This window comes from Gossypium hirsutum, chromosome A03, assembly GCF_007990345.1.
Source record: "Gossypium hirsutum isolate 1008001.06 chromosome A03, Gossypium_hirsutum_v2.1, whole genome shotgun sequence".
NCBI lineage: Eukaryota > Viridiplantae > Streptophyta > Magnoliopsida > Malvales > Malvaceae > Gossypium > Gossypium hirsutum.
In genome coordinates this window covers 12,697,104-12,719,991 of record NC_053426.1, presented here as the reverse complement: position 1 = coordinate 12,719,991, position 22,888 = coordinate 12,697,104, and the positions used below count along the sequence as shown (strand labels likewise).

Sequence of the window (22,888 nt, the reverse complement as noted above, 5' to 3'; positions counted from 1 at the left end):
AATTTCAAATATATAAACATCTTAAAATGATTCAATTGGAGAATATGAACCAAATCTACAAAGAGTAATAACAAAATTTAACCTAACAAATTTAAATGCTATTATTAGGGTCATGACTAAAATTTCAAAATTCGAAAAACTTCAAGACTAAAATTGAGTAATTTGAAAAGCACTAAGACTAAAATTGATTAAATTCAAGTATAAAGACTAAATCTATAACTTTTACAAAGTATGGGGACTAATAAGGAAAATTACCCAAGCATTTATCACCTGCAAGAAAATGCCTATTCTTCCATAGCAGGCCGAATAGGAAACATTTCATTATTAGTAACGGATAGCATTTTATACAAAGGCATTTATCCTTCCAATTTGGTGTACATTTCGTCTTTATGTGGAGTAGTCTATACAACTTTACAAATAATTCAAAGCCAATATTTGAAACCAACCAGATAAAAAGTCTTAAAGGAACCAAAGAAACTAAAATTGCACATTATTCATCACTCACTCCATTACCAACTTGCACACATGGGCTCTGTGACGAACATACACATAAATACTCCGAGACAACGTTTACGTTCCTAAACATGGTTCACCGTCATGTATGATTTTTCCAACACCGCATGTTGTCCTTCACAAAATAGAACATGAGCAGACAGTCTTTCTGGGTGAATCATCAATCTTCTTTTCTGTTTCAGACAGAAATCAAGCATAAGTTAATAAGTCAAAACATGAAATTTTACGTCATCATCAACTCATGGATCTTTACCTTAAAGGCAATCCCATAACTAATGCGTCAGGACCTTAGTTGATCTTATCAGTGTGAAGAATGAGGAAAGATGCAAAAAAAGAGAGGATAAAGATGGCCTCTGATATGTTCATCATCAAGAAACATGCTCATCAATGATAAACAATGCAGTTAGCATAACGACACGAACTAGTTTTCAAAGTCTTTATGCAACTAGCGAAATCCAACACCTCAAAATCAGATTATATCATACTCATCAGAAAGACAATATCAATGACACTTGCTATCAGTTTTAAGCAATTCGGGTTGTACCTATAAGTAGATTGTTGCTAGAGCAAGTACAGATCCACGCCCATTCACTGAGTAACTCGAGCTTAAATCGAAATGAGACATCGTGAAATTCGAAGAGATTTGCCTCTAAGTTACTCAAACTAGGTATGTTCAATTTTTTCCAAATTATATAATGTACTACTTGGAGCATTATATCACCATGACCAGTCCTAAGTTACCTAAATCCCCAACTTCGTGCAATTTCCATTTTGGATCGTTCGATCCCAATCAAGGATCGCCAGCAATCCAAAATGGTGAAATGAGTGTTCTGGTGGTAAAGACTGAAGGATGAAGACGATGAAAGAAAAAAAAAAGTCTTTGGCTCTGTCATTTTAATTTTTAACAAAAGGACTTCTTCACAGTTCACGCCACTATTCCCCTTTTAAAAATTTACTGACTTTGCTCCTTTTCTAACGCAACCTCAATTTTTTAATATATTTTTCAATTATCTTATTTTGTTTAATTATTCTTACTTTTTATTAATTTAGATTTTTAATAAAAGTGAAAATAAAAGATAAAATAAAAAAGGGATAGTGTTAATTAAAAGTAAAATAAAATAAATCATAAAGATTTATATTATCAATTAAATTGAATTATATATAACAATTATAAAGATTTATACTCTACCCTAATAAATCTATTTTGTACAAAGAACTGCATTTCATTCCTATTAAATGATTCGAAGAAGACTACCCCTAATGATTAGGTTCCAAGCAATTAACGATTTGCATTCCATTTTCGTTCCTCATACCGAATCCATCCGCGTTTCAGGTAATATGTTTGGGACATCGGATCCAAGCATGACGAATACTTAAAAAAATATAAAGAGTCGGAGCAACATAAAATAGTCCCATGAGAAGATAAAGATAGAGAAGACCTGTTTAGCTTTGCAAGGGATGGCTGTACCACAACATGCATTATTATAGCCCCACCCGGAACTTCACCAAAGGGTACTTTACACAGACCAACAGTCTTGTTGTTCTCCAAAATTTTACCAGAACTTATCAGCTTGACTTCATTCACTGATTTTGGAACAATTGTCTTACCTAAGGAAGGCAGAAACAACATTTAAGAAAATTATAAACAAGTGCTTTAAACTATTATCCTTAACGCTACCTTCTGGTTCTTATGATTAAAAAAAAGAATATGAAGAGGGTTTGTAGATTTAGGCAACAAGTCAAAGAGCAAAATTGCATTCTTTGAGGATACTTGACTGTATTATAAACAAAAGCATGATCATTCTTTTTGCAATGTATTTATTAAAAAACAGAAACATGATGAGGATAAGATCAATTGAAAAGTTGTATAACAATATATAGTGATTTACAACTATAACAGACGTTTACAGCTTCGTTGCCCGAACTGGAGAGTGAGTGTCGGATACTCTGACATAATATTTTAGGAAAAACGAACAGATCTTTTAATATTTACTGTTTAAACAGCCAAATTTAGCCTTCTCTCTCAATATACGTTCATAAGAACAATTTAGAGCTCATATAATCATTTTGACATTGATCATGCACCAAATTTGGAAAAAATGTGATACAACAATACAAGAAGAGAATCTCCTCTCTTCATTTCTGCCCTAAAACAATGCTATAACCTTATACTACAAAACAATCTCTTTCTTACCGCATTCCATGACTAACCCTATTGCTTTCTTCACTAATCTTCACAATAATTAGGTTCAAAACTCTGGCCTCGATCACTCGTTGCCACCGGTGGGCAGTGGACGAGATAATTATGCATATAAATTTAACAGAAATTCTCCTAGTAATCTTACAACAGATACAAATTTCAATAACTAAAACAAGCCCAATATCAGAAACTTCCATAAGCAATTAGAAAAGAAATGAAAGAAAATAACAGAGTAAACCTTTGGGCCAATCAGAGACAATTCTTTGCTTAAGCATATCCACCGTCGATGTGGCGGAGTATCGAAACGGTCCGATATCTGAGCCATCATAAATCCTGAACTTTATATCCACCAAATCCTCCTCCGGCATTTCTGCACCTGCTTTCGTTTGTTCAATTCGTCCTAAAATCGACTCACCGGTCACCACCGTCAGCAGTTCATCAAATCCAATCCCGCCGCTAAATTAGCACAAACTGAAAGGCAGACTGAAATTTCAACTAAATAAAATTGAATTACGACGGAAAAAAGAAGGATTAAAATTCAAACCTGAATTCTAGAGTAGTAATTGATTGACTTGAAGGGTTTTCTTTTAAAGAAAAAAATATTTTTATTTCAAAATTGAAAGTTTGGTGTTTGGTGACCTGAAGAAGACAATAAGTCTTGCCATAGTCTCAATGCCACCCAACCGCAACCGCAACCGCAACCGCAACCGCAACCCGCTAAACCTGAAACGGCGCCGTTTCCTTTACTGTTTTCGTTGCGAAAGCGGTAGAAACGTCCTTGTCGTTACTGTATAAGTACGGCGTCGTTTCCAAGTCTCGTTTTGTCTACTTCTTGAGCGTAGATAGATAATTCAAAAACAATTCATCCGAAAAAATGAAAAGAGATAGAGACGAAGCAGAAGAAGAAGGAAACGAAGAGAGAAACAAAAGGAAAATGGAGATTGTTTGGCAAACTCCTGCTCATCCTGCTCAGAAACAAGATTATGTTTTTCACAACGGTAAATTAAATGTTTCTTTCATAAAAGAATAACTTCTTTTATTATTATTATTATATTATTATTATTAACCAAAAAAGTTTAGAAGCTCAATTTTTTGGCGGGAATTTGACAGGGAAGCGCCATGTACGACCTTACTACTTTGAGTTCGTCTCTCATGTTAGTTTTCTTTCTTTTCCTGATTTCAGTTGTTAGCAAGTTTTTTTAAAACCCCTAATTAAACCCTAATTCTGCTTATCTAATAAAAAAGTACGATTTTAATTGTTGATTTGGCACAGGTTAATAAACGATGGGAAGGTAAAACAATAGTGGATTTGTTCGCTCAAGAGTTCAGAGGTCGATCTAGAGATTACTATGTAAGTCATCACTCTTTCCCCTTTTTTTCTTTTGGGCTAAATCTTTGTTTGATTGGAAAATGTAAAATAGAAGCAGTGGAAGAATGGTTAATAATAATATATTTCCTTCATTGTTTTGGTACAAGGATGGAAATAGAGAGAGATACAGGGTTAGAAGTGAAGTCGTAACTAGTAAATAAATTGTTAATTTAAGTTACATGAATGATTCCTTTCATAATTGAAAGGATTGATTTGGGGAAAGATATGTGAAAATTATTCATTTTCTTTTTTGTTCTTATTTTTCTCTTACCGAACACAATGGTAGTGATATCTTAGACTCTATAGTGTTGGTTAGTTTGTATTAATTAATTGAATTTGTGATTGCAATGTGTTGCAAGTTTCAAGAAACGAACTTTTTATAAACTTCTGGCAATTGCTTCCTTTACCTATAATTTGCACTTGTTTGAATATGTTTATATATTACGTTTTCTGTTATTGTGGAAATATTGTAGGTTAGTGCTGTCAAATGTGGACGGATACAAGTGGATGGAGAGAATATACCTGTTTCATACATAGTTAAACGATGCCAGAAGATTAGCCACTTCTTACATAGGTTCATCACATTTGCATCCAATGCCTGATCAAATGGAATTTCATTGAATTTTTAGAAGACAACACATTTTTTGTGGGATAATGTTCTGAAAAGCAGTTGGTTTTTGTTCATGCATACATTGTTTGGAAAATCTTTTCATATTTTCTAATTTATTTTGACTTGTCTTGTTTTTGGTTTGCTCTGTTTAAATTAAGTTGTTTTTTGCTTCGTGATTTCATTTTGAAGTTATGGAACTTGTAATTGATTTTCCAAGGTTATAGGCATGAACCACCAGTGATGGCTTGGGATGTTGAAGTTCTTCAAAATGAACCTGATGTACTGACAATTTGCAAACCTGCATCAGTTCCTGTAAGTCTTTGGTGAAGCAAACTTCTTTCAACTTTATGAGTTTGCATATTTTGGGGCATCTAAATGTGCTTATTCATTAGATGAGGAGAGGAGGAACCTTTCTTCCTTTATATCATATGATGTCAGTGACTATATGCCTTTATTTAATTTTATTGGAGTTGATTTTTTTTAATATGTATGTAGGTACATCCATGTGGTCAATATCGTAAAAACACAGTTTTGGGTATTCTCCAAGCAGAGTATGGATTGGCTCCTTTGTATCGTATCCAAAACTAGCTACATATGGCACAAAAATTTCACTGTAGACTATTATATTTTCTACATGCAAATCAATTCTGTTTGATAAAGTTTAAAAGCAGAGGTTTCTACTTATTCCTTGACATTATCATGTTAGCCATTCATCGACTAGATCGTCTAGTCTCAGGACTGCTTATCTGGCCAAAAATCCAGCTAAAGCTGACATTTCAGGCAGCATGTAAGTCATCTACAATTATATATATGTTATATTTGTGTGTGTCTGTAGGCAAACATTTTTGCAGTTTTTGTTACAACTATGTTGGTAATATGGAATTACAGACATGCATTACCATTTGATTGTCTATGTAAAATCATTTTAGCAATATGGCTGGATGTTGTGCTATATTGCATGATTTGGTAGAATGATACCTGGAACACTAGCTGTTCCATTTGTCAAAGATAAAATTTCGTTTCTTTATTGATATGCTTGATTTGGAAATTTGAAATTGTTTACCTTCCTAAAATTTTTTAATCTGAATGTGATGGTTGTAGATCGAAGCTGGACTAGTGCAGAAACAGTATGTTGCAAAGGTTGTTGGAGTGTTTCGGATGCTGAGGTATACTTCTCGTTCAAGCCAGATGATTCACATAATTTGTGTTCAAATTTGAATCATTCTGCTTGTTCAAATTTGATCATGTGTTGTTACATCTATGTGTTTGGGATCTAGTTATGAGCAATGGATGGAAAATCACTCAAGCTCATTAGTTAAACCTTTAGGACTAGTTAGAGAGCGACCCATATCTCTTTTATCAACATTTGTTTTATTATGTCCCTTTAAATAGAGATTACAGTAAATAAACATACCAAACTGAATAAAATCGTACCAAACACAACTATTTTAAGAGTCCTAAAACAACTTATTTTATTCTAAGAGTCGTATTATTACGCCTGTGATTTTGGGATTGATAGTCTAGCTCGTTGAAGGTAAACTAAAACCTTTAGGACTCATTAAAGACGGACCTATACTCTTGTTTAGGTTTTGATAAAATTAGATTTGCCTTTGGTTAATTGTCCATTCCTTTAAGCATATTTGATCAAACACTTGGGTTTTGTTATTAGCAAAATATTCATCCACATGCTTCTTGCATATTTGTTCCATCTTTGTTTGCATATACTCGAGCTACTTGCATATTTTTGGTCATCATTTTGTCGACCATTGTTTTGCCATTGTGGAGAATCATTGGCATTGAATGCCAAAGTGTTGCATTTGTGAGTTTGGATTGATAGTTGTGAATTAAGAAGAAGAGAAGAAGAGAGAAGAAGAAATAGGAGATTGCCATGAGAGAGAAATACAAGGGATTGTATTTGAATTTTTAGCTTGATTATTCCCTCAAGCTTGGATAGGGGGTATATACTGCAATAGAATGTACAAAAAAGTAATAAGCAAGATTACAATATATATTACAATATATATTTCTAGATTTTACAGCTATTCTAATATATTCTAATCCTAAAATTACATCTATCATAACGCTCTCTCTCAAGCTGGAGCATATAAGTCATAGGCTCTTAGATTGTTACATATATATTCAATTTGAGGTTTCCTGAAAGCCATAGTGAAAACATCTGCTAACTGATCGTTGCTATGGACATTGATAATGGCAATGCATTCTGGCTTGATCTTTCATCTTATAAAGAGGTATCTATTTTAATGTGTTCTGTTCTTTCATGAAACACTGGGTTTGAGGCAATGTGTCGTGTTTATTGATCATCAAATATCAACTTCATTTGTTTGATAGTTTCACGTCCCAATTTCTGAAGGAGTTGTCTTAACCAAATAAGTTCACAAGGAACTAACTCAATATGTTCCTTCCGCTTTTCATCTTGCTACAACTTTTTGCTTTTTACTCTTTCTTGAAATTAGATTTCCTCAAAAAGAACACAAAATCTCGAATTGGGCCCTTTATTTGAGGGTGATCTTCCCCGATCAACATTTGAATATCCAACGGTTTGTATACTTCCCCAATCTTCAAAGAATAGGCCTTGTCTAGTAGCATCTTTGATATACCTAAGAATATGTATTGTTGCATCTTAATGACTGACATGAATCTTGAAGAAATTAAAAATAGGATAGGTACAGTGGGTGTTTACCTTTACGTAGAGCAATGGAAAGGTCAAGGTCACTTGGGGTTGGATCAGAAGACGAAGACATTGGTAAAGGGACAAGATTCGATGACGAAGACATGGTAAAGGACTAGATTCGATGACGAAGACACTAGTATAGGACATGTATCACGAGTCTCTTTACATCTGGAATAAACTTGAGTAGTCGGTGTCTTTGTTGGAGCAATTGTTGAAGAATTAGAATTTCGTGGTTGATTTGTGATAGTGTAAATTTATCAATCATCTTCCTCCCCCTATTTTGGAAGATTCGAAGGCATTTCTTCTTAAAAGAATAGCACTTGTTTTAAGAATGCAATATCGATAGACACCAAATTCCTATTGAGATATGGACTATTTTAAAGGTGAGAGTATCCCAAAAACACTTTTAAGAATTTTGGATCCAACTTAATGACATTAGGTCGAACATCTTGAACAAAATAGGTACTTTTGAAAATTCTTAGTTCCATTGTAAATAATGGTTTGGATGGAGATAGAACATTTTGTGGGCTATCACCATGAAGTATGGAAGAAGGCATGCGATTGATCAGAAAGCAAGCCGTCAAAACAGCATCAGCCCAAAATTTTTTAGGAACTTTCGTTTGAAATAAAAGAGCCTTGGTTGTCTCTAGGAGATGTCTGTTCTTCCTTTTAGCAATACTATTCTGAGATGGCATGCCAACACAAGAGGATTGATGAAGAATCCCATTTTTGGTCATAAAAGCCTCACACGAGTCAGAAAAGTATTTTGTAGCATAATCATTGCGCAAAATCTGGATAGACACTACAAATTGAGTTCTTATCTCGAGACAAAGTAGAAAAAATGAGAAAATACCTTTGACCGATTTTTCATAAAATACATTCATGCCATTCGAGAATAATCACCCATAACAAAGTATCAAAATCCAAGTTTAGATACTACTGAACAAAGTCCCCAAACATCTGAGCGTACTAACTCAAAAGTGGAACTAGCTTGTTTGTTAGATCTCGGTCTAAAGGGTCTCCATTAGTGCTTTGCAAAGTGATATGCTTCACATTCCAACAATGGTAGGTTTTGAAATTATGGACATAACTTCAAAAAAGAAAGAGAAGGATGTCCCAACCAACTATGTGCTTCGATCAGAGAGAGAATAGTAGGACAAGCCACAGATCGAGGAACCCACGAGTTGAAAATATAAAGACCATCAAATATATGTCGTTTACCAATAGTGTGCTTCATCACAAGATCTTGTAAAAGGCAGTGATTGGGAAAATAATGGGATGGTGCAATTTAGGTCACGAGTAAGTTCACTGATAGATATTAAATTAAAGGCGAGGTTAGGTGAATTTAATACCAATGATAAAGTGATGAATTAAGTTAGGTTAATACTACCAAAATCAACAACTTTATATGTGGATACATCAACAATAGTGACGGGAGGTGAATTTTGTGATTGAAAGGTAGAGAAAAGGTTGGGAATACCTGTCATATGATTTGTAGGCTCTTGAATCAGCCATGCTACTAGGCCTAAATTTCTCTTTTCTACATGAATCCACAAACAAAGCAAAGGACGCAATTATATAACAAAAGGTAGCAAAAAGTCGCCAAAAAACAGTCTTAAAACAATACGCGAAATGTTGAACAGTACCCAAAAAGTACCCTTGAAATAGTATCAAAATTGTGACAAGAAACCAAAAACAGCCTTGAACCACCTCTGGTCAATTACTCAACCATTGGGCTTTGGTCGGAACCCTGAGTCGATGTTGGAGTCAAAGTTTGGTGACAAGAGCTCTCATTCGGCCCCATGTGCCAACACGTGGAAGAAAGGTGTTGTTGTTTGGGTGGCATGTGAGCCCCACACGCGGTGGTTCAAGCCATTAGAAACTATAGAATGCTTGTTGAAGTGGTGGTGCTTCTCCTCGTGCCGGCAGTGTAGACTAAAACCCCCCCTTAAAAATAACCCACGAAAAAATACCTAATCCCTTCGCAATTCAAGCAAAACATTGAACCATAAATCCGAATCGAAAAGCTCTAATGCCATGTTATCGGGAATAGAGAAAAGCAAATATAGGAGAATAAAATGGATAGAAATTACTTGTATTTCATCTCTTTAGTTAGTGTGTTTATATACAAGCCTATTTAGGTTAAATAAAGAAAGAAAATAAATTAAAACCCCAAAATCAATCCTAAGAATCTGAAACAAAGATGATAGCATAAGGGATGAGTCACTTAGAACATACATTTTTTTTGTATCTGCAAGAGGATGTTAGAAGAAAGAGGATGACAAAGCATGTACAACCAAGGCATGTAAGATGAGGATAAGATGGTTGTACTAAAAATCAATAGAATAAGGACTTTGGTTCTACAAAATAGAGAAAGACATAAAATTAATAAAATAGCCTATGATTAATAAAATATGGTCAAAAGCACATAAGTTAAGTATCCAAGGGCCATAGGAGGAAGATTGTGTTAGACAAGCAAAACAATTACTTAGTTGAGCAATAGAAACCATAGAGGAAGCTTGTTGTTTCAAGGCTTGATATTGTAAATACTCATCATAGTTTGTCTCGGTTAATGTGATGGATTTGGGGTTTGGGGGTGCTTAGGTATTTGGTAGTGGAAGAAGTCCATCTCTTTTAACTTGAGCTATATGGGTAGTAGGCTAATTTTTGTGAGGAGGCCGTTTATGTAAAGCCCAAAAGGTGTCACGTGTGTGACCACTTGTCATAAAATGTGCAATGGGATTTGAATCCTTTGCTTTTCCGTTTTGATTACCTCTTTGTTGGCTTGTTTTCCATATGGCTAACATGGAGGATTTAGTCTCAACCTGGTTAGAGGAGATGTGAACTAGATGATCTTGGGCTAAGGCTATATTTGCTCATAGACCTATCAAGGCAAGTACCATGAAAAATTTCTCTATTGTTTTTTATCAGTAACTTCCTCAAAAAGAGCCATAAGAATGTTAAATTCTTCCAAGTTTCGACTTTAGTGAAATAGTCATATCTTGTAGATTTTGTTGCAATGAGCAAGATCTAACACAACATGGTATATAAAGCCTTGGCCTTAGCCTAGAGTTTATAACAAGTTTTGCAGGACTAAAACAATGTAACTTTGGCTTGAGAGAATGTCGCTATAAGCTACATAGTTGTGCATCAAAGTTGACATACATCTTTATTTTTCTCATAGTTTTTATTAGCATAATTTTTCTAAAGGCTTAATGATATTATAAGCCCTTTACCTATTTCGCAAACATCAATTAAGTCCCTCCAAATCTTTTGCACCCAATTGAGTTCTAAACCTCACAAAATTAATCAAACCAACTATTTGACTGACATTGACCGTTAGTGTCTAATGGAATTGCTGACATGGTCATTAATGGAATGGCCACTAAGTCAACCAGCGGATGCTAGTGTGGAAGTGCCATATTAGTAACTATTGTCATTACCATTAACAAAAATAAAAAATTCAAAACATTTTAAAATAATTATTTAAAAAATTATGTCTAGATTTGAACCTAGATACCCATTTGTCTAGATTTATTCTATTTGGATTTAGTATTTTAAAAATTATAAAAATTATAAAAAATTTATAAAAATTATCAAAACTTATAATATGATTTAAAAATATTTAAAAATTATAAAAATCATAAAAGTTACAACACAAAGTACTTAGCTTTCATGCATGCCTTCAAGTATGGATTTTACCAAAATCCTAATCATAGATCCTTTAGATCAAAGTTACCATCTTTCCTATTCTTGATGCACTAAATGTTTGAGTTTGTGATTTGCATTCTAAGAACATGTGAAATATTTTTTGTTCTTTCAATTGCGATTTCCTTTTCTATAATAAATTTTTTTATATGTTCTCAATAGACTCATTTTTTAGCCAATGTTAGGTTTGTCCAAATTGAGTATTGATAAAAGTTTTATGAATTTTGACCACCTCAATTTATATTAATAATTAAAAAATTAATTATAAAAATATAAAAAATGTTCTTTTTATTTTAAATTTTTAATGTTTTTTATAATATTTAACAAGTTCTATTAATTTTATAATTATTAATGATTTTTATATTTTATAAATCTTTTATGATCTTTTATAATTTTGAAGAACCTACATCCAAACAGAATGAATTGGACAAATGGGTGTCCAAATTCAAATGAACTTGGATAATTATTTGTTCTGATTTATTCTAGACTTAAAATTTTTGAATAATTTTTATTTTTTGAATTTTTTATTTTAGCTAACATGGTTGTGCCATGTCAGCATTGGTTGGTAGACTCATTGGCTATTAACTGGCACATTGGCAATTCTGTTAGAAACTGACAGTCAACGTCAGTCAAAAGGTTGGTTTGGTCATTTTTGTAAGTTCAATGGCTCAATTGGGTGCAAATGGTTTGGAGGGACTTGATTGATTTTTTCAAAATAGTTTAGGGGCCTATGATACCATTAAGTCCTCTCTAAATGATCTCTGTACTGTTGTCCCATAAGCCCCAACTCAATAAAAGCAGCCCAAGAAATATAGTTATTACTATCTTGTAGTTTGGTAATAGTGATAGCATGTGAACCAAAATAGAGAAGGGAGGTTTGATAGAACATGAATTGAAGTTTTAATCATGTTGAGAGAATTAAGAATACCAAAATATAAAGAAAAGTAGAATACCTAGTGTTGAAATGACTAGGCACGAGGTCAGAATATGGCGTTCGAAAAATGGTGGCCAAAAATGAGTCCACATGCCAGCATGTTGGGAGTGAAAAATGGTGGCCGGAAATGAATCCAGGCTTAGGTTATATAAGAGGAATTTGTGCCTTTAGCATGCTTAGCGCCCTTGACAACATTGGCGTGTAGCTCACACATGTGCTTCTGATGATATTTGACCAGATGGCTTGTAGTTCGCTCTTTTAATGGAAGGGGTAGTCAGAAGAAAGAGAAATGATAAGAAGAAATAGGATGTGAGAGAGAAAGGAATAGTAAAGAGAAATAGAAGGGATTGAATTTCAATATTTTAGCTTGATCTTCCTCTCAAGCTGGGATGGGGTTTTAGATTGTAATAAAATGTATAAAAAAAGGAATAAGTAAGATAATAGCTTATATTACAACCTATAATTTCCAGATTTTACTGCAAAGGAAGATTGAAACTTTTTACTTTTTATAATGTCTTATAAAAATAGTTCAGTTCATCAGAGGAAGATTGAAACTTTTAAGACTCGTCAAGAGAAATCCAAATTTCTTTTTAGGGTTTTGATAAAAAGACAACTTGCCTTTGTTTTATTAATTTCCCCCTTTTAAATAGAGATTATAGTAATTCAATAAAGTAAATAAAGATGAAGTCTTAAAAATCTCAAAAACCACTTGCTTAAAATAGTTTGGCATGTTTCTAATGTTTTTGAGTTTGTCAAAATCCGTTTCAAATTGTTTTAAACTTGTTTTTATGAATAAGGTTTGATCTTGCTTGATCCCTCATAATGTTGAAATTGAACAAGGAGAAAGGTTTTAACTTGTTTTTACTTATTTTTACCCTCGAGATTGGTCTCTAGAGTCAAAGTTTGTAAAAACAAGTTTAAAACAATTCAAAACAGATTGTGACCAACTTATAAACATTAGAACATGTCTAACTATTTTAAACAAGTGTTTTTGAGATTTCATAAGACTTTGGAAATATTTTACAAGATTTTTTTTTTAATTTTCATAAAATGGTCTAAGGAGAAATTTGTAATTTTAATTTAAATATTGTTATTTCAAAAGCTTGGTTGATCAAAAGTAACACTCCCCCCTTATCATAATAAAAATTTTAGAGAAATTTACCTTTAGCAAACTCCTAATTCATTTACAGATTTTCAAATTATAACACCCTCCTCAACAAAGTAATCCGTATGAAAAATATTTTTCAAAGCTTTTGCAACACTTAAGCGACGCTTAAAAATAGTTTGATATGTTTCTAATGTTGGGGTACTTTCTTTAAGATTTGCCTTTATTCAATTTGACATGCTTTTTTTAATTATTGTAATATCTATTCAAATGGACGCTGAATAAAACAAAAGCAAGTCAAATTGTTAATTGGGGAGATCTTTTATAGTAGATTATAGATTTTTAATTATTAGAATCATGGCCAAATTAATGAAGTGTATAAATGTTAGGGTTAAATTTGTTGAATTTTTAGAATTAGGATTAAATTCAAATAATGTGTAAAATATTAGGGGCTAAATAGGTCTTTCTCTGATGAGTCCTAAAGGTTTTTGTCTCTTTTTGACGAGTTTGAGTGGTTTTCCCGTTCATCGCCCATGACTCAATCTCAAATTCACAGCCGTAACAAAGTTTTATTGAGATCTGGTCTGACAGTAAATTAATATCAGTAGTTGTTAAATATTTCTGCACTGTCCTCTCATGATGTGCAAAATGTTCCCGTTTGACCCTGTAATGGTTTTCTTTTTCAGCAAGTTGTTGATGCCAACATAGATTACAATGCTAGAGAGGGAAGGAGCACTGCAGAGGTGTGTTTTTTATACATGTTCTAATGAGATTATTATTGTGTTTGTGTTTCTCCTGATTAAAGTTGTCCCAAAGGTCTGCCTAAAAACTGGGAGGGTTTGGGCAAAAATATATGCCCGAAAAATGGACTTGGGCAAAAATAAAGCCCGTTTAAAAAATGGGTCGGGCCTTGAGTAAGGTTTTTTTGGTGCGGCCCAAATTTGCCATAAAAAGAAAACCTGGTTGTTTTGCTGCTGATTTCCCACTTTTTGCCTCTGTTTTGCTACTATTTTACTATTATGTTTGCTACTATTTTGTTGTTAATATTTGGATATTATATAACACTTGTTTTATTGTTAATTTTTCTACTATTTTAGGGGTATTTGCTTGTTAAGTTGTATTTATCTTAGTGTTATTATTGAAGTATAAAGATTTTTTTAATTTATTTTCAATTTGTTGAGAAACATTTATATTTATATTTTTAGTGTATTTGGTGTATTATAATTTTTATATAAAAAATAAAATTAAAAAATATTAATACAGGTAGACTGGGTCGGGCCCAAGTTTTAGCATTTTTATCTGGGCTTGGGCAAAATTTTATGCTCATTTTTAGGCCTGGGTCTATCAATTGGGCCTAAAATTTTGTTATGGTCCAGCCCAGCCCATAGACAACTCTACTCCAGACACATGATTATAGTAGATGTAAACCATATGTAAGATAAGAGGAAGATACATCAGATAAGAGGAAAAATACAAAGGAAAATAAGATCAGTTTTCTTTTAAGTGTGACTTATATATTTACTGCAAACTGATACATTACACTTCACTCCTTTCTCTCTTTTTTGATGATTTGCATACTAGATATATTCATGGCCCTGAAAGACACAAAATGTTAGGTGTTTAATACATGTTCAAAACTAAATGCTGCCCCTTTTATTGATTTTCCTTAAATGGCACAGTAGTGCCGTAATTCCTTTATTTTTTTTTTGTTTAATATTCTGTTCGACTTAATTATAGTGGTGTTTCTCATTATTGCTAATCAAAGTCATTTGCTTTGAATGACTCAATAAGGCTGTAGGTGATCCATAAATCTTTGAACTCTAATTATGTAGGAATTTCTCCTTTCCTATGGCTGGAAAATTGTGAGGTTTCCGAGGATGTTTCTTATCCATTAGTTTATTATCTGATTAGAAATTTATCCAATTAAATGAAAGTGGTTCGCTGCTGTACTGAATCATAGAGCATCTTCCCTTTTATGCAGGTTGGCATCTCTAATGGTGATACTACCTTGAAGGGAAAGGCTGCTTGTACAAAGTTTACTAGGATTAGCACCAATGGGATTTATAGCATTGTCTTGTGTGAACCAGTTACCGGCCGAACTCATCAAGTAAGATTAATGGACAGAAAATAATAGGCAACTTTTTTAACACGAACTGTGTGTCTTGGAAGGGATCTTACTTTTATTTCTTTGACAATCTAGAAAATAGTTTGTATTTGTGAATGCCACAGTGAACTTATTTTGCATTTTTGTCTTCTGGATGAGTAATACATATGTTGTATTATCAAGGTTTTGTTTGTTAGGAACACTTGAAGGTTCCTTCATATTTTTCTAAATAATTTTGCATTTGTCATTTCCAATAACGGCATATTTTGTGACTAAAATTTTCGGTTTGTAGATTCGTGTGCATTTGCAGTGTACAGGTCATCCAATAGCCAATGATATGCTTTATCTTTCAGACGATGTTGTTAGTCGCTCTACTTTAGGAACAACTGCTGATAGAGCTGCATCTCTTTCTGGAGGTTCTCCCGAAACCAGTTGTGAGAGTCATAAGGAAGAATACAAGTACTGTAGTGAAGATTTCAGCATCGATCCTATGTGTACGCACTGTCCTAATTTAGCTCCAAACGGGTAAGACGCTTCTTATTAATGTTCATTATAATTATCCCATTCTCATTACAGCCCCATCTATGCTTGTCAATGATGCATTAGTCGTAATCTTATTTGAAAAATTGGTTACACAAAATGACATATTCTGTTTCGTACTGTTCTTTTTCATCCATGTGATGACACCATAAAACGTCTGTGCGAATCATTGGGTGATGTCTGACAAAGAATCTTTGTTTGGTCCATAATTGTGTCAAAAATATTCTTCTTCAGTGCACTTCTTATTCCCTTTGACTACAATGTGTACAAAATTCAACATGGGCGGTTATTCATTCTGACAATTAGGTGATACAATAACATGGGCGGTCATTCTGTTGTCCATAGTTCTATGTTTTTTTTTTGTAAGAACTTGGTAAACTAAAAAAATTTAGAGGAATAAGGTAAGTTTTTTTGATTATTTAGAAAAGTACATAGTTTTTCTTTCTCCAACTGTGACCAGCGGGATTAATAAAAAATTTATGTGACCGTCCACTTTAAACAATTTCTGATTCCACCCTATCACATGGCTGGATCAAAATGATTAAAGTAAATAGAAATAGGGGCAGCTAAAGTATTACACGTGTAAAAGAGATTTAGAAGTGAGATATATTGGTCAAATTTTTGTTTGAATCCTTTTAATATGTTTAAATTTGATATTTAATCTCAATGCTTTAATTTATCAATTCTAGCAAATTTTTGAATTAATTTATAAAAGGATCAAAATTTGATCTCTATACTTTAATTTATCAAAGTAAATTAATTTGATCCTTTTATCATTATTTTAACATTATGAAGGATCAAATTTAATTTGACCAATATATTCCACTTCTGACATAATTTATGGTCAATTTTTTATTTTAGTACTTATATAATGTTAAAATTATGATAAGTATAATCATTAAATCTCAAATTTAAGACTAAAATAAAAATATGACTTATATTCCACTTCTAAATTTCTTTTACCCTTCACGCATTCCAGTTTACCTGCCCCTGTTTCTATTTACTTCCATCACTTTGATTCCGTTCTGATAGTGGAATAAGAATTTTTTTTTTTCAGTGGATTGACACATTTCAATTTTTTTTTTTTAGTCTTGCCATTTGATGTGGTGGAACCACTGACGAAGTGTAACCTATTTTTTTAAGTAGTCAAAAAGTTACCCTATTTCTCTAAGTAAGTTTTAAATTTACAATAATTTTATAATAAAAACAACCATGGTTCTGGGTTTTTTTTAATGTGTATATAGAAAATGAAAGTTGAAAAAAGAAAATGGGAAAAGAATCTTCAGCCAGTTCAAACAATTTACTCTTATTGAATTTCATATGCATGATCAACTGTTCTCCATTTATTACTCATTTAACTTAAAAAAAATTGTTCCTCACTAGAACAGCATAAACCTTAATTTTCTTTTTTAGTCTTTGATTTTATTAAGTAGGGTAGAAAGCCAGAATTGAAGGCAAGCTTCAAAAACCAGTAGTGCTTGTGTCTTGTGATCTAAGATTCGTGCTTTAAACAGCAATAACTATTCACTTGCTTGCCAGTCCGTTATCTTATTAATGTAGGAGAGAAGCAAGGTAGTGGATTAAGTTGGTGAATGTGTTTTGTTTCATTCGGATCATTCCTTTTTAGGGTGCTACTTGCTGTTAAATTGTAATGTAGAATGAGGTTGGTTTCAATGGAGCCCTAACTAGTCAACTTGGGTCCTGCCTCAATGGCAAGGTGGTTTAGCCTTAACTATCATTCTTGTTTAAATCTGAATCATGGTTAATAAAAGTTAGGTTGTGTTTTTACCAAAGCACATTTGAGATACTAGGGACAGGATATGCTTGAGACCAGCTTTTTCATTTATTTGTAGCATCCTACTTATAATCATGTCCAAAAATAGGTCCAGCATTAGTGTTAGATATGATTACTTTAAATATTATATTACCCCCAACTTGATATTTTTCCAAGTACGGAATCCAATAGCTGGACTTTCAACCATCTCTGACTGTTATGGTCTCTACGACAGGTATGATGGGCATGAAGAAGGATTATGGCTACACTGTGTGCGTTACACTGGACCGGAATGGGTTTACGAATGCCCATATCCTGACTGGGCATCACTCACTTAATTTCACTCTTCTTTATATATTTCCGAGAAAATGCAGTGCCGTGCCAACCATTCTTGTAATTTTCTGAAAGACAATTGACCCCTTTGGCTGTCAAGCAATTAATTTTGAAAATTTGTTGTAGTAATTGAAGATGATTCAATAGTGCAAATAGTTTCTAACTGCGGATCTACAACCTATTTGTTATCATTCAAATGCTGATATCTATTTCATAATATTACATGCCCAGTTGAAGCTTCGCACTTTCATTATTTCTTCTTTCCTCGTATCATTTTTTAAGGGAACATCAAGAGGCACAACCTTTAGTATTTATATATAGATTATGGTACACAACATTTATTATAAAAAATTTGTAATGTTAAAATCATGTTAGAATTTTTTTTCAAAATAATATTTATTGATTTATAAAAATAAAAGCTTTTTATGAATGGGTTGGGATTCAAATATATATAAATATTTGAAAAAAGAAACCTTCTTTTGAAACACTAATTATGGTTAATATGTTAATATACGGGAGAATGTAAAGTGTAGATGGCGACAAAAGTTGAGTGCATGTGGCTTTAAATTTGTGCACTTTTTAATGATTGAATAGAAAGACGACGAAAGTCATTAGCGTAAGTGATGTCATGCAGTGCAGCTGGTGTGGAAGCCATAAATAAATCAGAGTTCAGATATAAAGAAAACAACTTTGTTGCATTGTTTTTTTTGGTTCTGGGTGATCTAAACAACAAACAAAGGAATGGACTTCACCTACAATGCCACTGAAAAACACTTCCTTTTGCTTATGTAATATTACTCGTCTTATCATATACTCAGCATAACTTGCTAAAGAAATAATAATAAAAGCTTCACTTATTTCTACGCTATAAACCATATTTTTGTACGCGCAAGCTATTGGATTCAGTTTGGTTATTGTTTAGTCTACTTGAGTCATCCAACATGTTGAGTTTAAGTATCTTAATTTTTTTGGTCAATACTAATTTATCAAGATTTTTATTAATTAATATTACAAATCTCAATTTGAACTTTAATTCAAATCCAAAGTTTAAAAGTGAAACATAAATAACCTATTCAAACTTGATGCCTCGAATTTCAAATTAAAATTGAACTTGTTTTGGTTTGAAGTTGACTTGTTGGCTTGGTTACACCCTAGCTCGTTGCTTGTCCTTCTAACTTTTATGTCAATCATGTATCAAAGTATCAACTTTATCATCAAAATTTTAATACATATTATTTTATGCATGGGAAGTTTGTTGCGATTGAAACATGGAGTAGGAAGAGCTAAGCATGAAGTAGTACCCCATAAATCTTATCTTGCATAAAGAGAAAAGAGATCATATTTGCCTATCGTTCATTGACGCCAATCTCAATTATTAGAACCCTTTTTTGTTATTTGGATCGACGAGATTTGAGGGATAAAGGGAAAAATCATAAAGAAATGGAATGTATGACTTGCAAAAAAGCCCCATTTCTATGCAATATAAAGCTATTAGTCCCCTAATCTTATCCTCAAATAGATTATAAAATATAAAATGTATCCAAACTAATGTAAAATATAATATTTTAAATAAAAATGCACATTTTATATAAAATATAATCCCAATTTAAAGTTTGGAGAACTTTATTTACTTTCATGATTGGGATTATGTAAAATATATAGTCATAAATTAATTAGAATCGTTGTTTTACAATCCTTGATTAATTACAAACATTCTTTCATTATGGGAATGCATTTGTTTGCACATGGGTTAATAGTAAGATCATCATAAATTAATCAACATTTTTTTTAAAAAGATTTATTTACTTTCATAGTGTATGTTGGTGTGGAAAAAAATTTATTAGCAAATAAACCTAAAAAATATAAAGAAAATAAATGATTATTTATGTTTTGCACTATTGAAAAAAAATTATTGAATAATGTATAATAAAAATATTAATTTTAATAAATTTACGAATTTTTTAATATTAAGAGAGAAAAAAGTGAACATCACTTATGTGCCTTCCAGATGAAATTCGAGTAGTATTATAGGAATTCTTATGCCTATCTAAGTAGGTGTTGAAGCTGTTGATTAATAATAAGTGATGTACCTTTGAATTATTAATACATATAACTAATAATTAATAACCCTTTATTTATATAGTTTTTAATCACTTATAAATATTTTTAAAAAATATTCCAATAATTTGTGCATGTTACTCTCTTCGATGATGTGCACGTAATTAATTTGAAGTGCATTCCCCCACTGAATTCTAAGGTTTGTAGGGACACCATGGCTTCATGCTTAGGGACCTAAAAACGAGTGCCAAATATGTGGAAACAATGTGACCCAATTCTGATTAGATGTAAACAAATTTACGGAACTGCATTTGGCTACCCAATTCTTTAAGGTTTAGGAAAAGTTGAATTGGGTGACCTGAGTTAAGCATTTTCTCGGGTATTGGAATACCATTTGTAAATGCCCTAAATTCCTGTGCCCCAAAACCTTCTTTTTCACCAATGCCTAGATGTAAAACTGACATGGTGGGCCAGTTAGACTGACTTGATTCTCTACTTTCGAGTCATTGGACACTAAAGATCATAGAATCTATGATTCTCCACTATTTTGATTTTGGAGGCAACCCTTGTTTGCTCTTAAACATCAAAACCTTTGGGCTACTTCTCGACAAAGGTAAAAACATTCCTTGAGGAATAAAAGAATCATTTCAGAAGGTACTAACTTCATATTGGCAAAATGTGGTTAGTGGACCGCCTTCCCTTAATCTACTTTACCCTACCCTCACTTGCCTTCATATTTATATAACATTACACCCATCATCTCACTAAATTTTTTTTTTATTTACTCTATAATTTTACATTCTCAAACAGTATATCAATACCATAAATTACGAATAAAATCTTAAACTTTGGATTGACAATACACAAATTATGGTTCAAAATTATATATTTATTTTTTAATAAATAAATTGTAATGGAAATAAGAATTATCATATTATGAGAGTATACAATATTTAAAAAAATAAATTTTATAATAAAGATAATTTAATAAAATGTGATTGTAAGTAATCTTATAATAAGATAATATAACATATCCGATATTTCATTTTGTAATCTTACATATCCTAAAATTAATGTTTTGCGTATTCTTAATCTAGTCAATATAGCGAATTGCCCTCAAAAAAAGATAAAAATGTTGAGATATGTAGGCCATGTTGCATTTTATGCCCACTTCTCCTTTTTTAACTTACCCTAATTAAAATATATATAGCAACATTTTAATTAGGACCTTGTTTTGAAGAACAAACCATTTATAATGGAACCCCATGCCAAACTGTTTGTTATATTTTACATAACACTATACGTTTTTACTTTAATTACATCACTTATGAATCTGCCACATATTTGGTGTATATACTTGAAATGGATATTAAAATCAAAATTTTTTATCTGATTTTATATTTAAATCTTACCTCTCCAGGGTGTTATATGATTAAGTCCTTTATTATTCATTCACTAAATGGAAGAGCCAATACTAAAAGAGGAAGATAAAAAATGAAGGGGTATCAAAGAAGGATTGGCTTTCAATGAAAAAATGTCATCCTACTTCTTGACTTATCCTATTTTAGGACCCATAAATTGTTGTTGTTATTATCAAATCTAATACCCCTTCTGAAACCAAGCCTTTGGCACATCAATTTTGCATTTTCTTCATCAAAACTCAAATCAAAATACATAGAATCTGTTGAATTGTATGTTGCAAAGATTCTATTTACAACTTTTAACTCTTTTGTCTTTCATTTTGAGTGTATTGCTCACTTTTGGCATTCTAATTAGGTGCCAAAACATTTTGTCACCATTTCAGAGAGAAGCCTATCATCTTTCTTTATTTTTTATTTTTATATAAATTTTATCTTACTCTTCTATTTCATTTTCACCCTTTTTTAGCCCTTAAATTTGTTATTTTTTTTCTCAAATCGCTTTAAAAAGAATGAATAATTTATTTATTTTTTAACTTTGTTGACGCAACGTACACATAAATTACCATATGGACGATACATCAACATTTAATTAATTTTTTAAAATTTAAAAAATTTCAAAAAAATTAAAAATAAAATTATAAAAATATTTTTTAAAATTTTTAAAAAATTAATTAAATGTTTATGCGTCATCTATATGGCAATCCATGAGTATATCACATCAACAAAGTTAACAAGCGTAATTTTTTTCGTCCATTTTGGAGTGATTTGATAAAAAAAAATACAAGTTTAAAAACTAAAATAAATGAAAAATTAAATAAAATACTAAAATAACTTTTTTGTAAAGTTAAAGGGCCAAAAAGATCATTATACCAAATTTCTTTAGCGATAAATTTGAGTGACTTTAGCCTCATGGGAGTAACTATTTTTGTTTGGTGTCACATTCTGTTCTTTAAGGGATCACATGCTAATTTAATTTTTTTAAAGGTTAATAACTATTTTGGCTTTTGAATTTGTCTATTTATACTTATTTGGTATCTATTTCTTTTTATTAAATTGTACTTATATTTGGATTCTCTTATACACTTTAGTACCTCAATAGTAACACTATTAAAATTTCCTAACATGACACTAACGACCAATCGAAAGATAGCACTTGGTGGTGGCAATGCCTAATAAAATAAGTAATTTTTTTAAAAATATATAAATTTATAAAAAAAATAAAATTATTGTACATTGAGAATGAACATGAATAACAATTTCTTCAGATTAATTCTAGATATCATTCTTAATAAATATATATGTTTTTAGTTTTTCTTTATAAAATATCAATTTTTATATTATGATTTTGAAATGAAAAATATATAAAAATTATTTCACAACTAAAATGAACTTGGACAAATGATTGTTCATATGTAAATGAATCTAGACATCCATTTGTTCATATTCATTTTGGACTTGCTGTTTTTTAGTAAGTTTATATATTTTAATTATTTTAATAAGATACATTATTTCTAAATTATTTTTTGA

The 22,888-nt window shown here is 31.7% G+C and overlaps 3 protein-coding genes and 1 long non-coding RNA gene across 7 annotated transcripts in view; 2 read left to right on the top strand and 2 right to left on the bottom strand.

Annotated features, from left to right (window-relative positions):
- The window catches only part of LOC107886229 (RNA pseudouridine synthase 7), a 54,494-nt gene extending 36,362 nt beyond the window's left edge, over nt 1-18,132 (top strand). The window contains exons 10-12 of the mRNA XM_041108604.1: nt 15,113-15,238; nt 15,528-15,760; nt 17,785-18,132. Of these exons, the coding sequence (XP_040964538.1) occupies nt 15,113-15,238; nt 15,528-15,760; nt 17,785-17,887 (462 nt within the window). The 3' untranslated portion in view covers nt 17,888-18,132. The remainder of the gene's footprint in view (nt 1-15,112; nt 15,239-15,527; nt 15,761-17,784) is intronic.
- LOC121224964 (uncharacterized) lies at nt 263-1,615 on the bottom strand. Of its 2 annotated transcripts, none has more exons than XR_005922667.1 (2): nt 1,058-1,615; nt 263-686 (listed from the first exon to the last, which is right to left on the bottom strand). It is a non-coding gene; the product is annotated as an uncharacterized lncRNA (long non-coding RNA). The 2 variants fall into 2 exon arrangements; XR_005922666.1 differs by lacking the exon at nt 1,058-1,615 and adding an exon at nt 767-924.
- On the bottom strand, nt 1,793-3,354 carry LOC121219542 (membrane-anchored ubiquitin-fold protein 3). Its single transcript, XM_041097838.1, has 3 exons — nt 3,258-3,354; nt 2,952-3,184; nt 1,793-2,121 (listed from the first exon to the last, which is right to left on the bottom strand). The coding sequence occupies exons 2-3, from the start codon at nt 3,079-3,081 to the stop codon at nt 1,793-1,795; spliced, it is 459 nt and encodes a 152-aa protein (XP_040953772.1). The 5' UTR covers nt 3,082-3,184; nt 3,258-3,354.
- On the top strand, nt 3,542-4,956 carry LOC121224953 (RNA pseudouridine synthase 7). 3 transcript variants are annotated; one of them, XM_041108608.1, is made up of 5 exons: nt 3,542-3,711; nt 3,794-3,867; nt 3,987-4,064; nt 4,556-4,656; nt 4,910-4,956. In XM_041108608.1, exons 1-5 carry the CDS (start codon nt 3,588-3,590, stop codon nt 4,914-4,916), a joined length of 384 nt encoding a protein of 127 aa, XP_040964542.1. In that variant the 5' UTR covers nt 3,542-3,587; the 3' UTR covers nt 4,917-4,956. The 3 variants fall into 3 exon arrangements, with proteins under 3 accessions (XP_040964542.1, XP_040964545.1, XP_040964543.1); XM_041108611.1 differs by lacking the exon at nt 4,556-4,656 and having other exon boundaries at nt 3,824-3,867; nt 4,917-4,956; XM_041108609.1 differs by lacking the exon at nt 4,556-4,656 and having other exon boundaries at nt 3,824-3,867.
- Nucleotides 18,133-22,888: the final 4,756 nt, after the last annotated feature.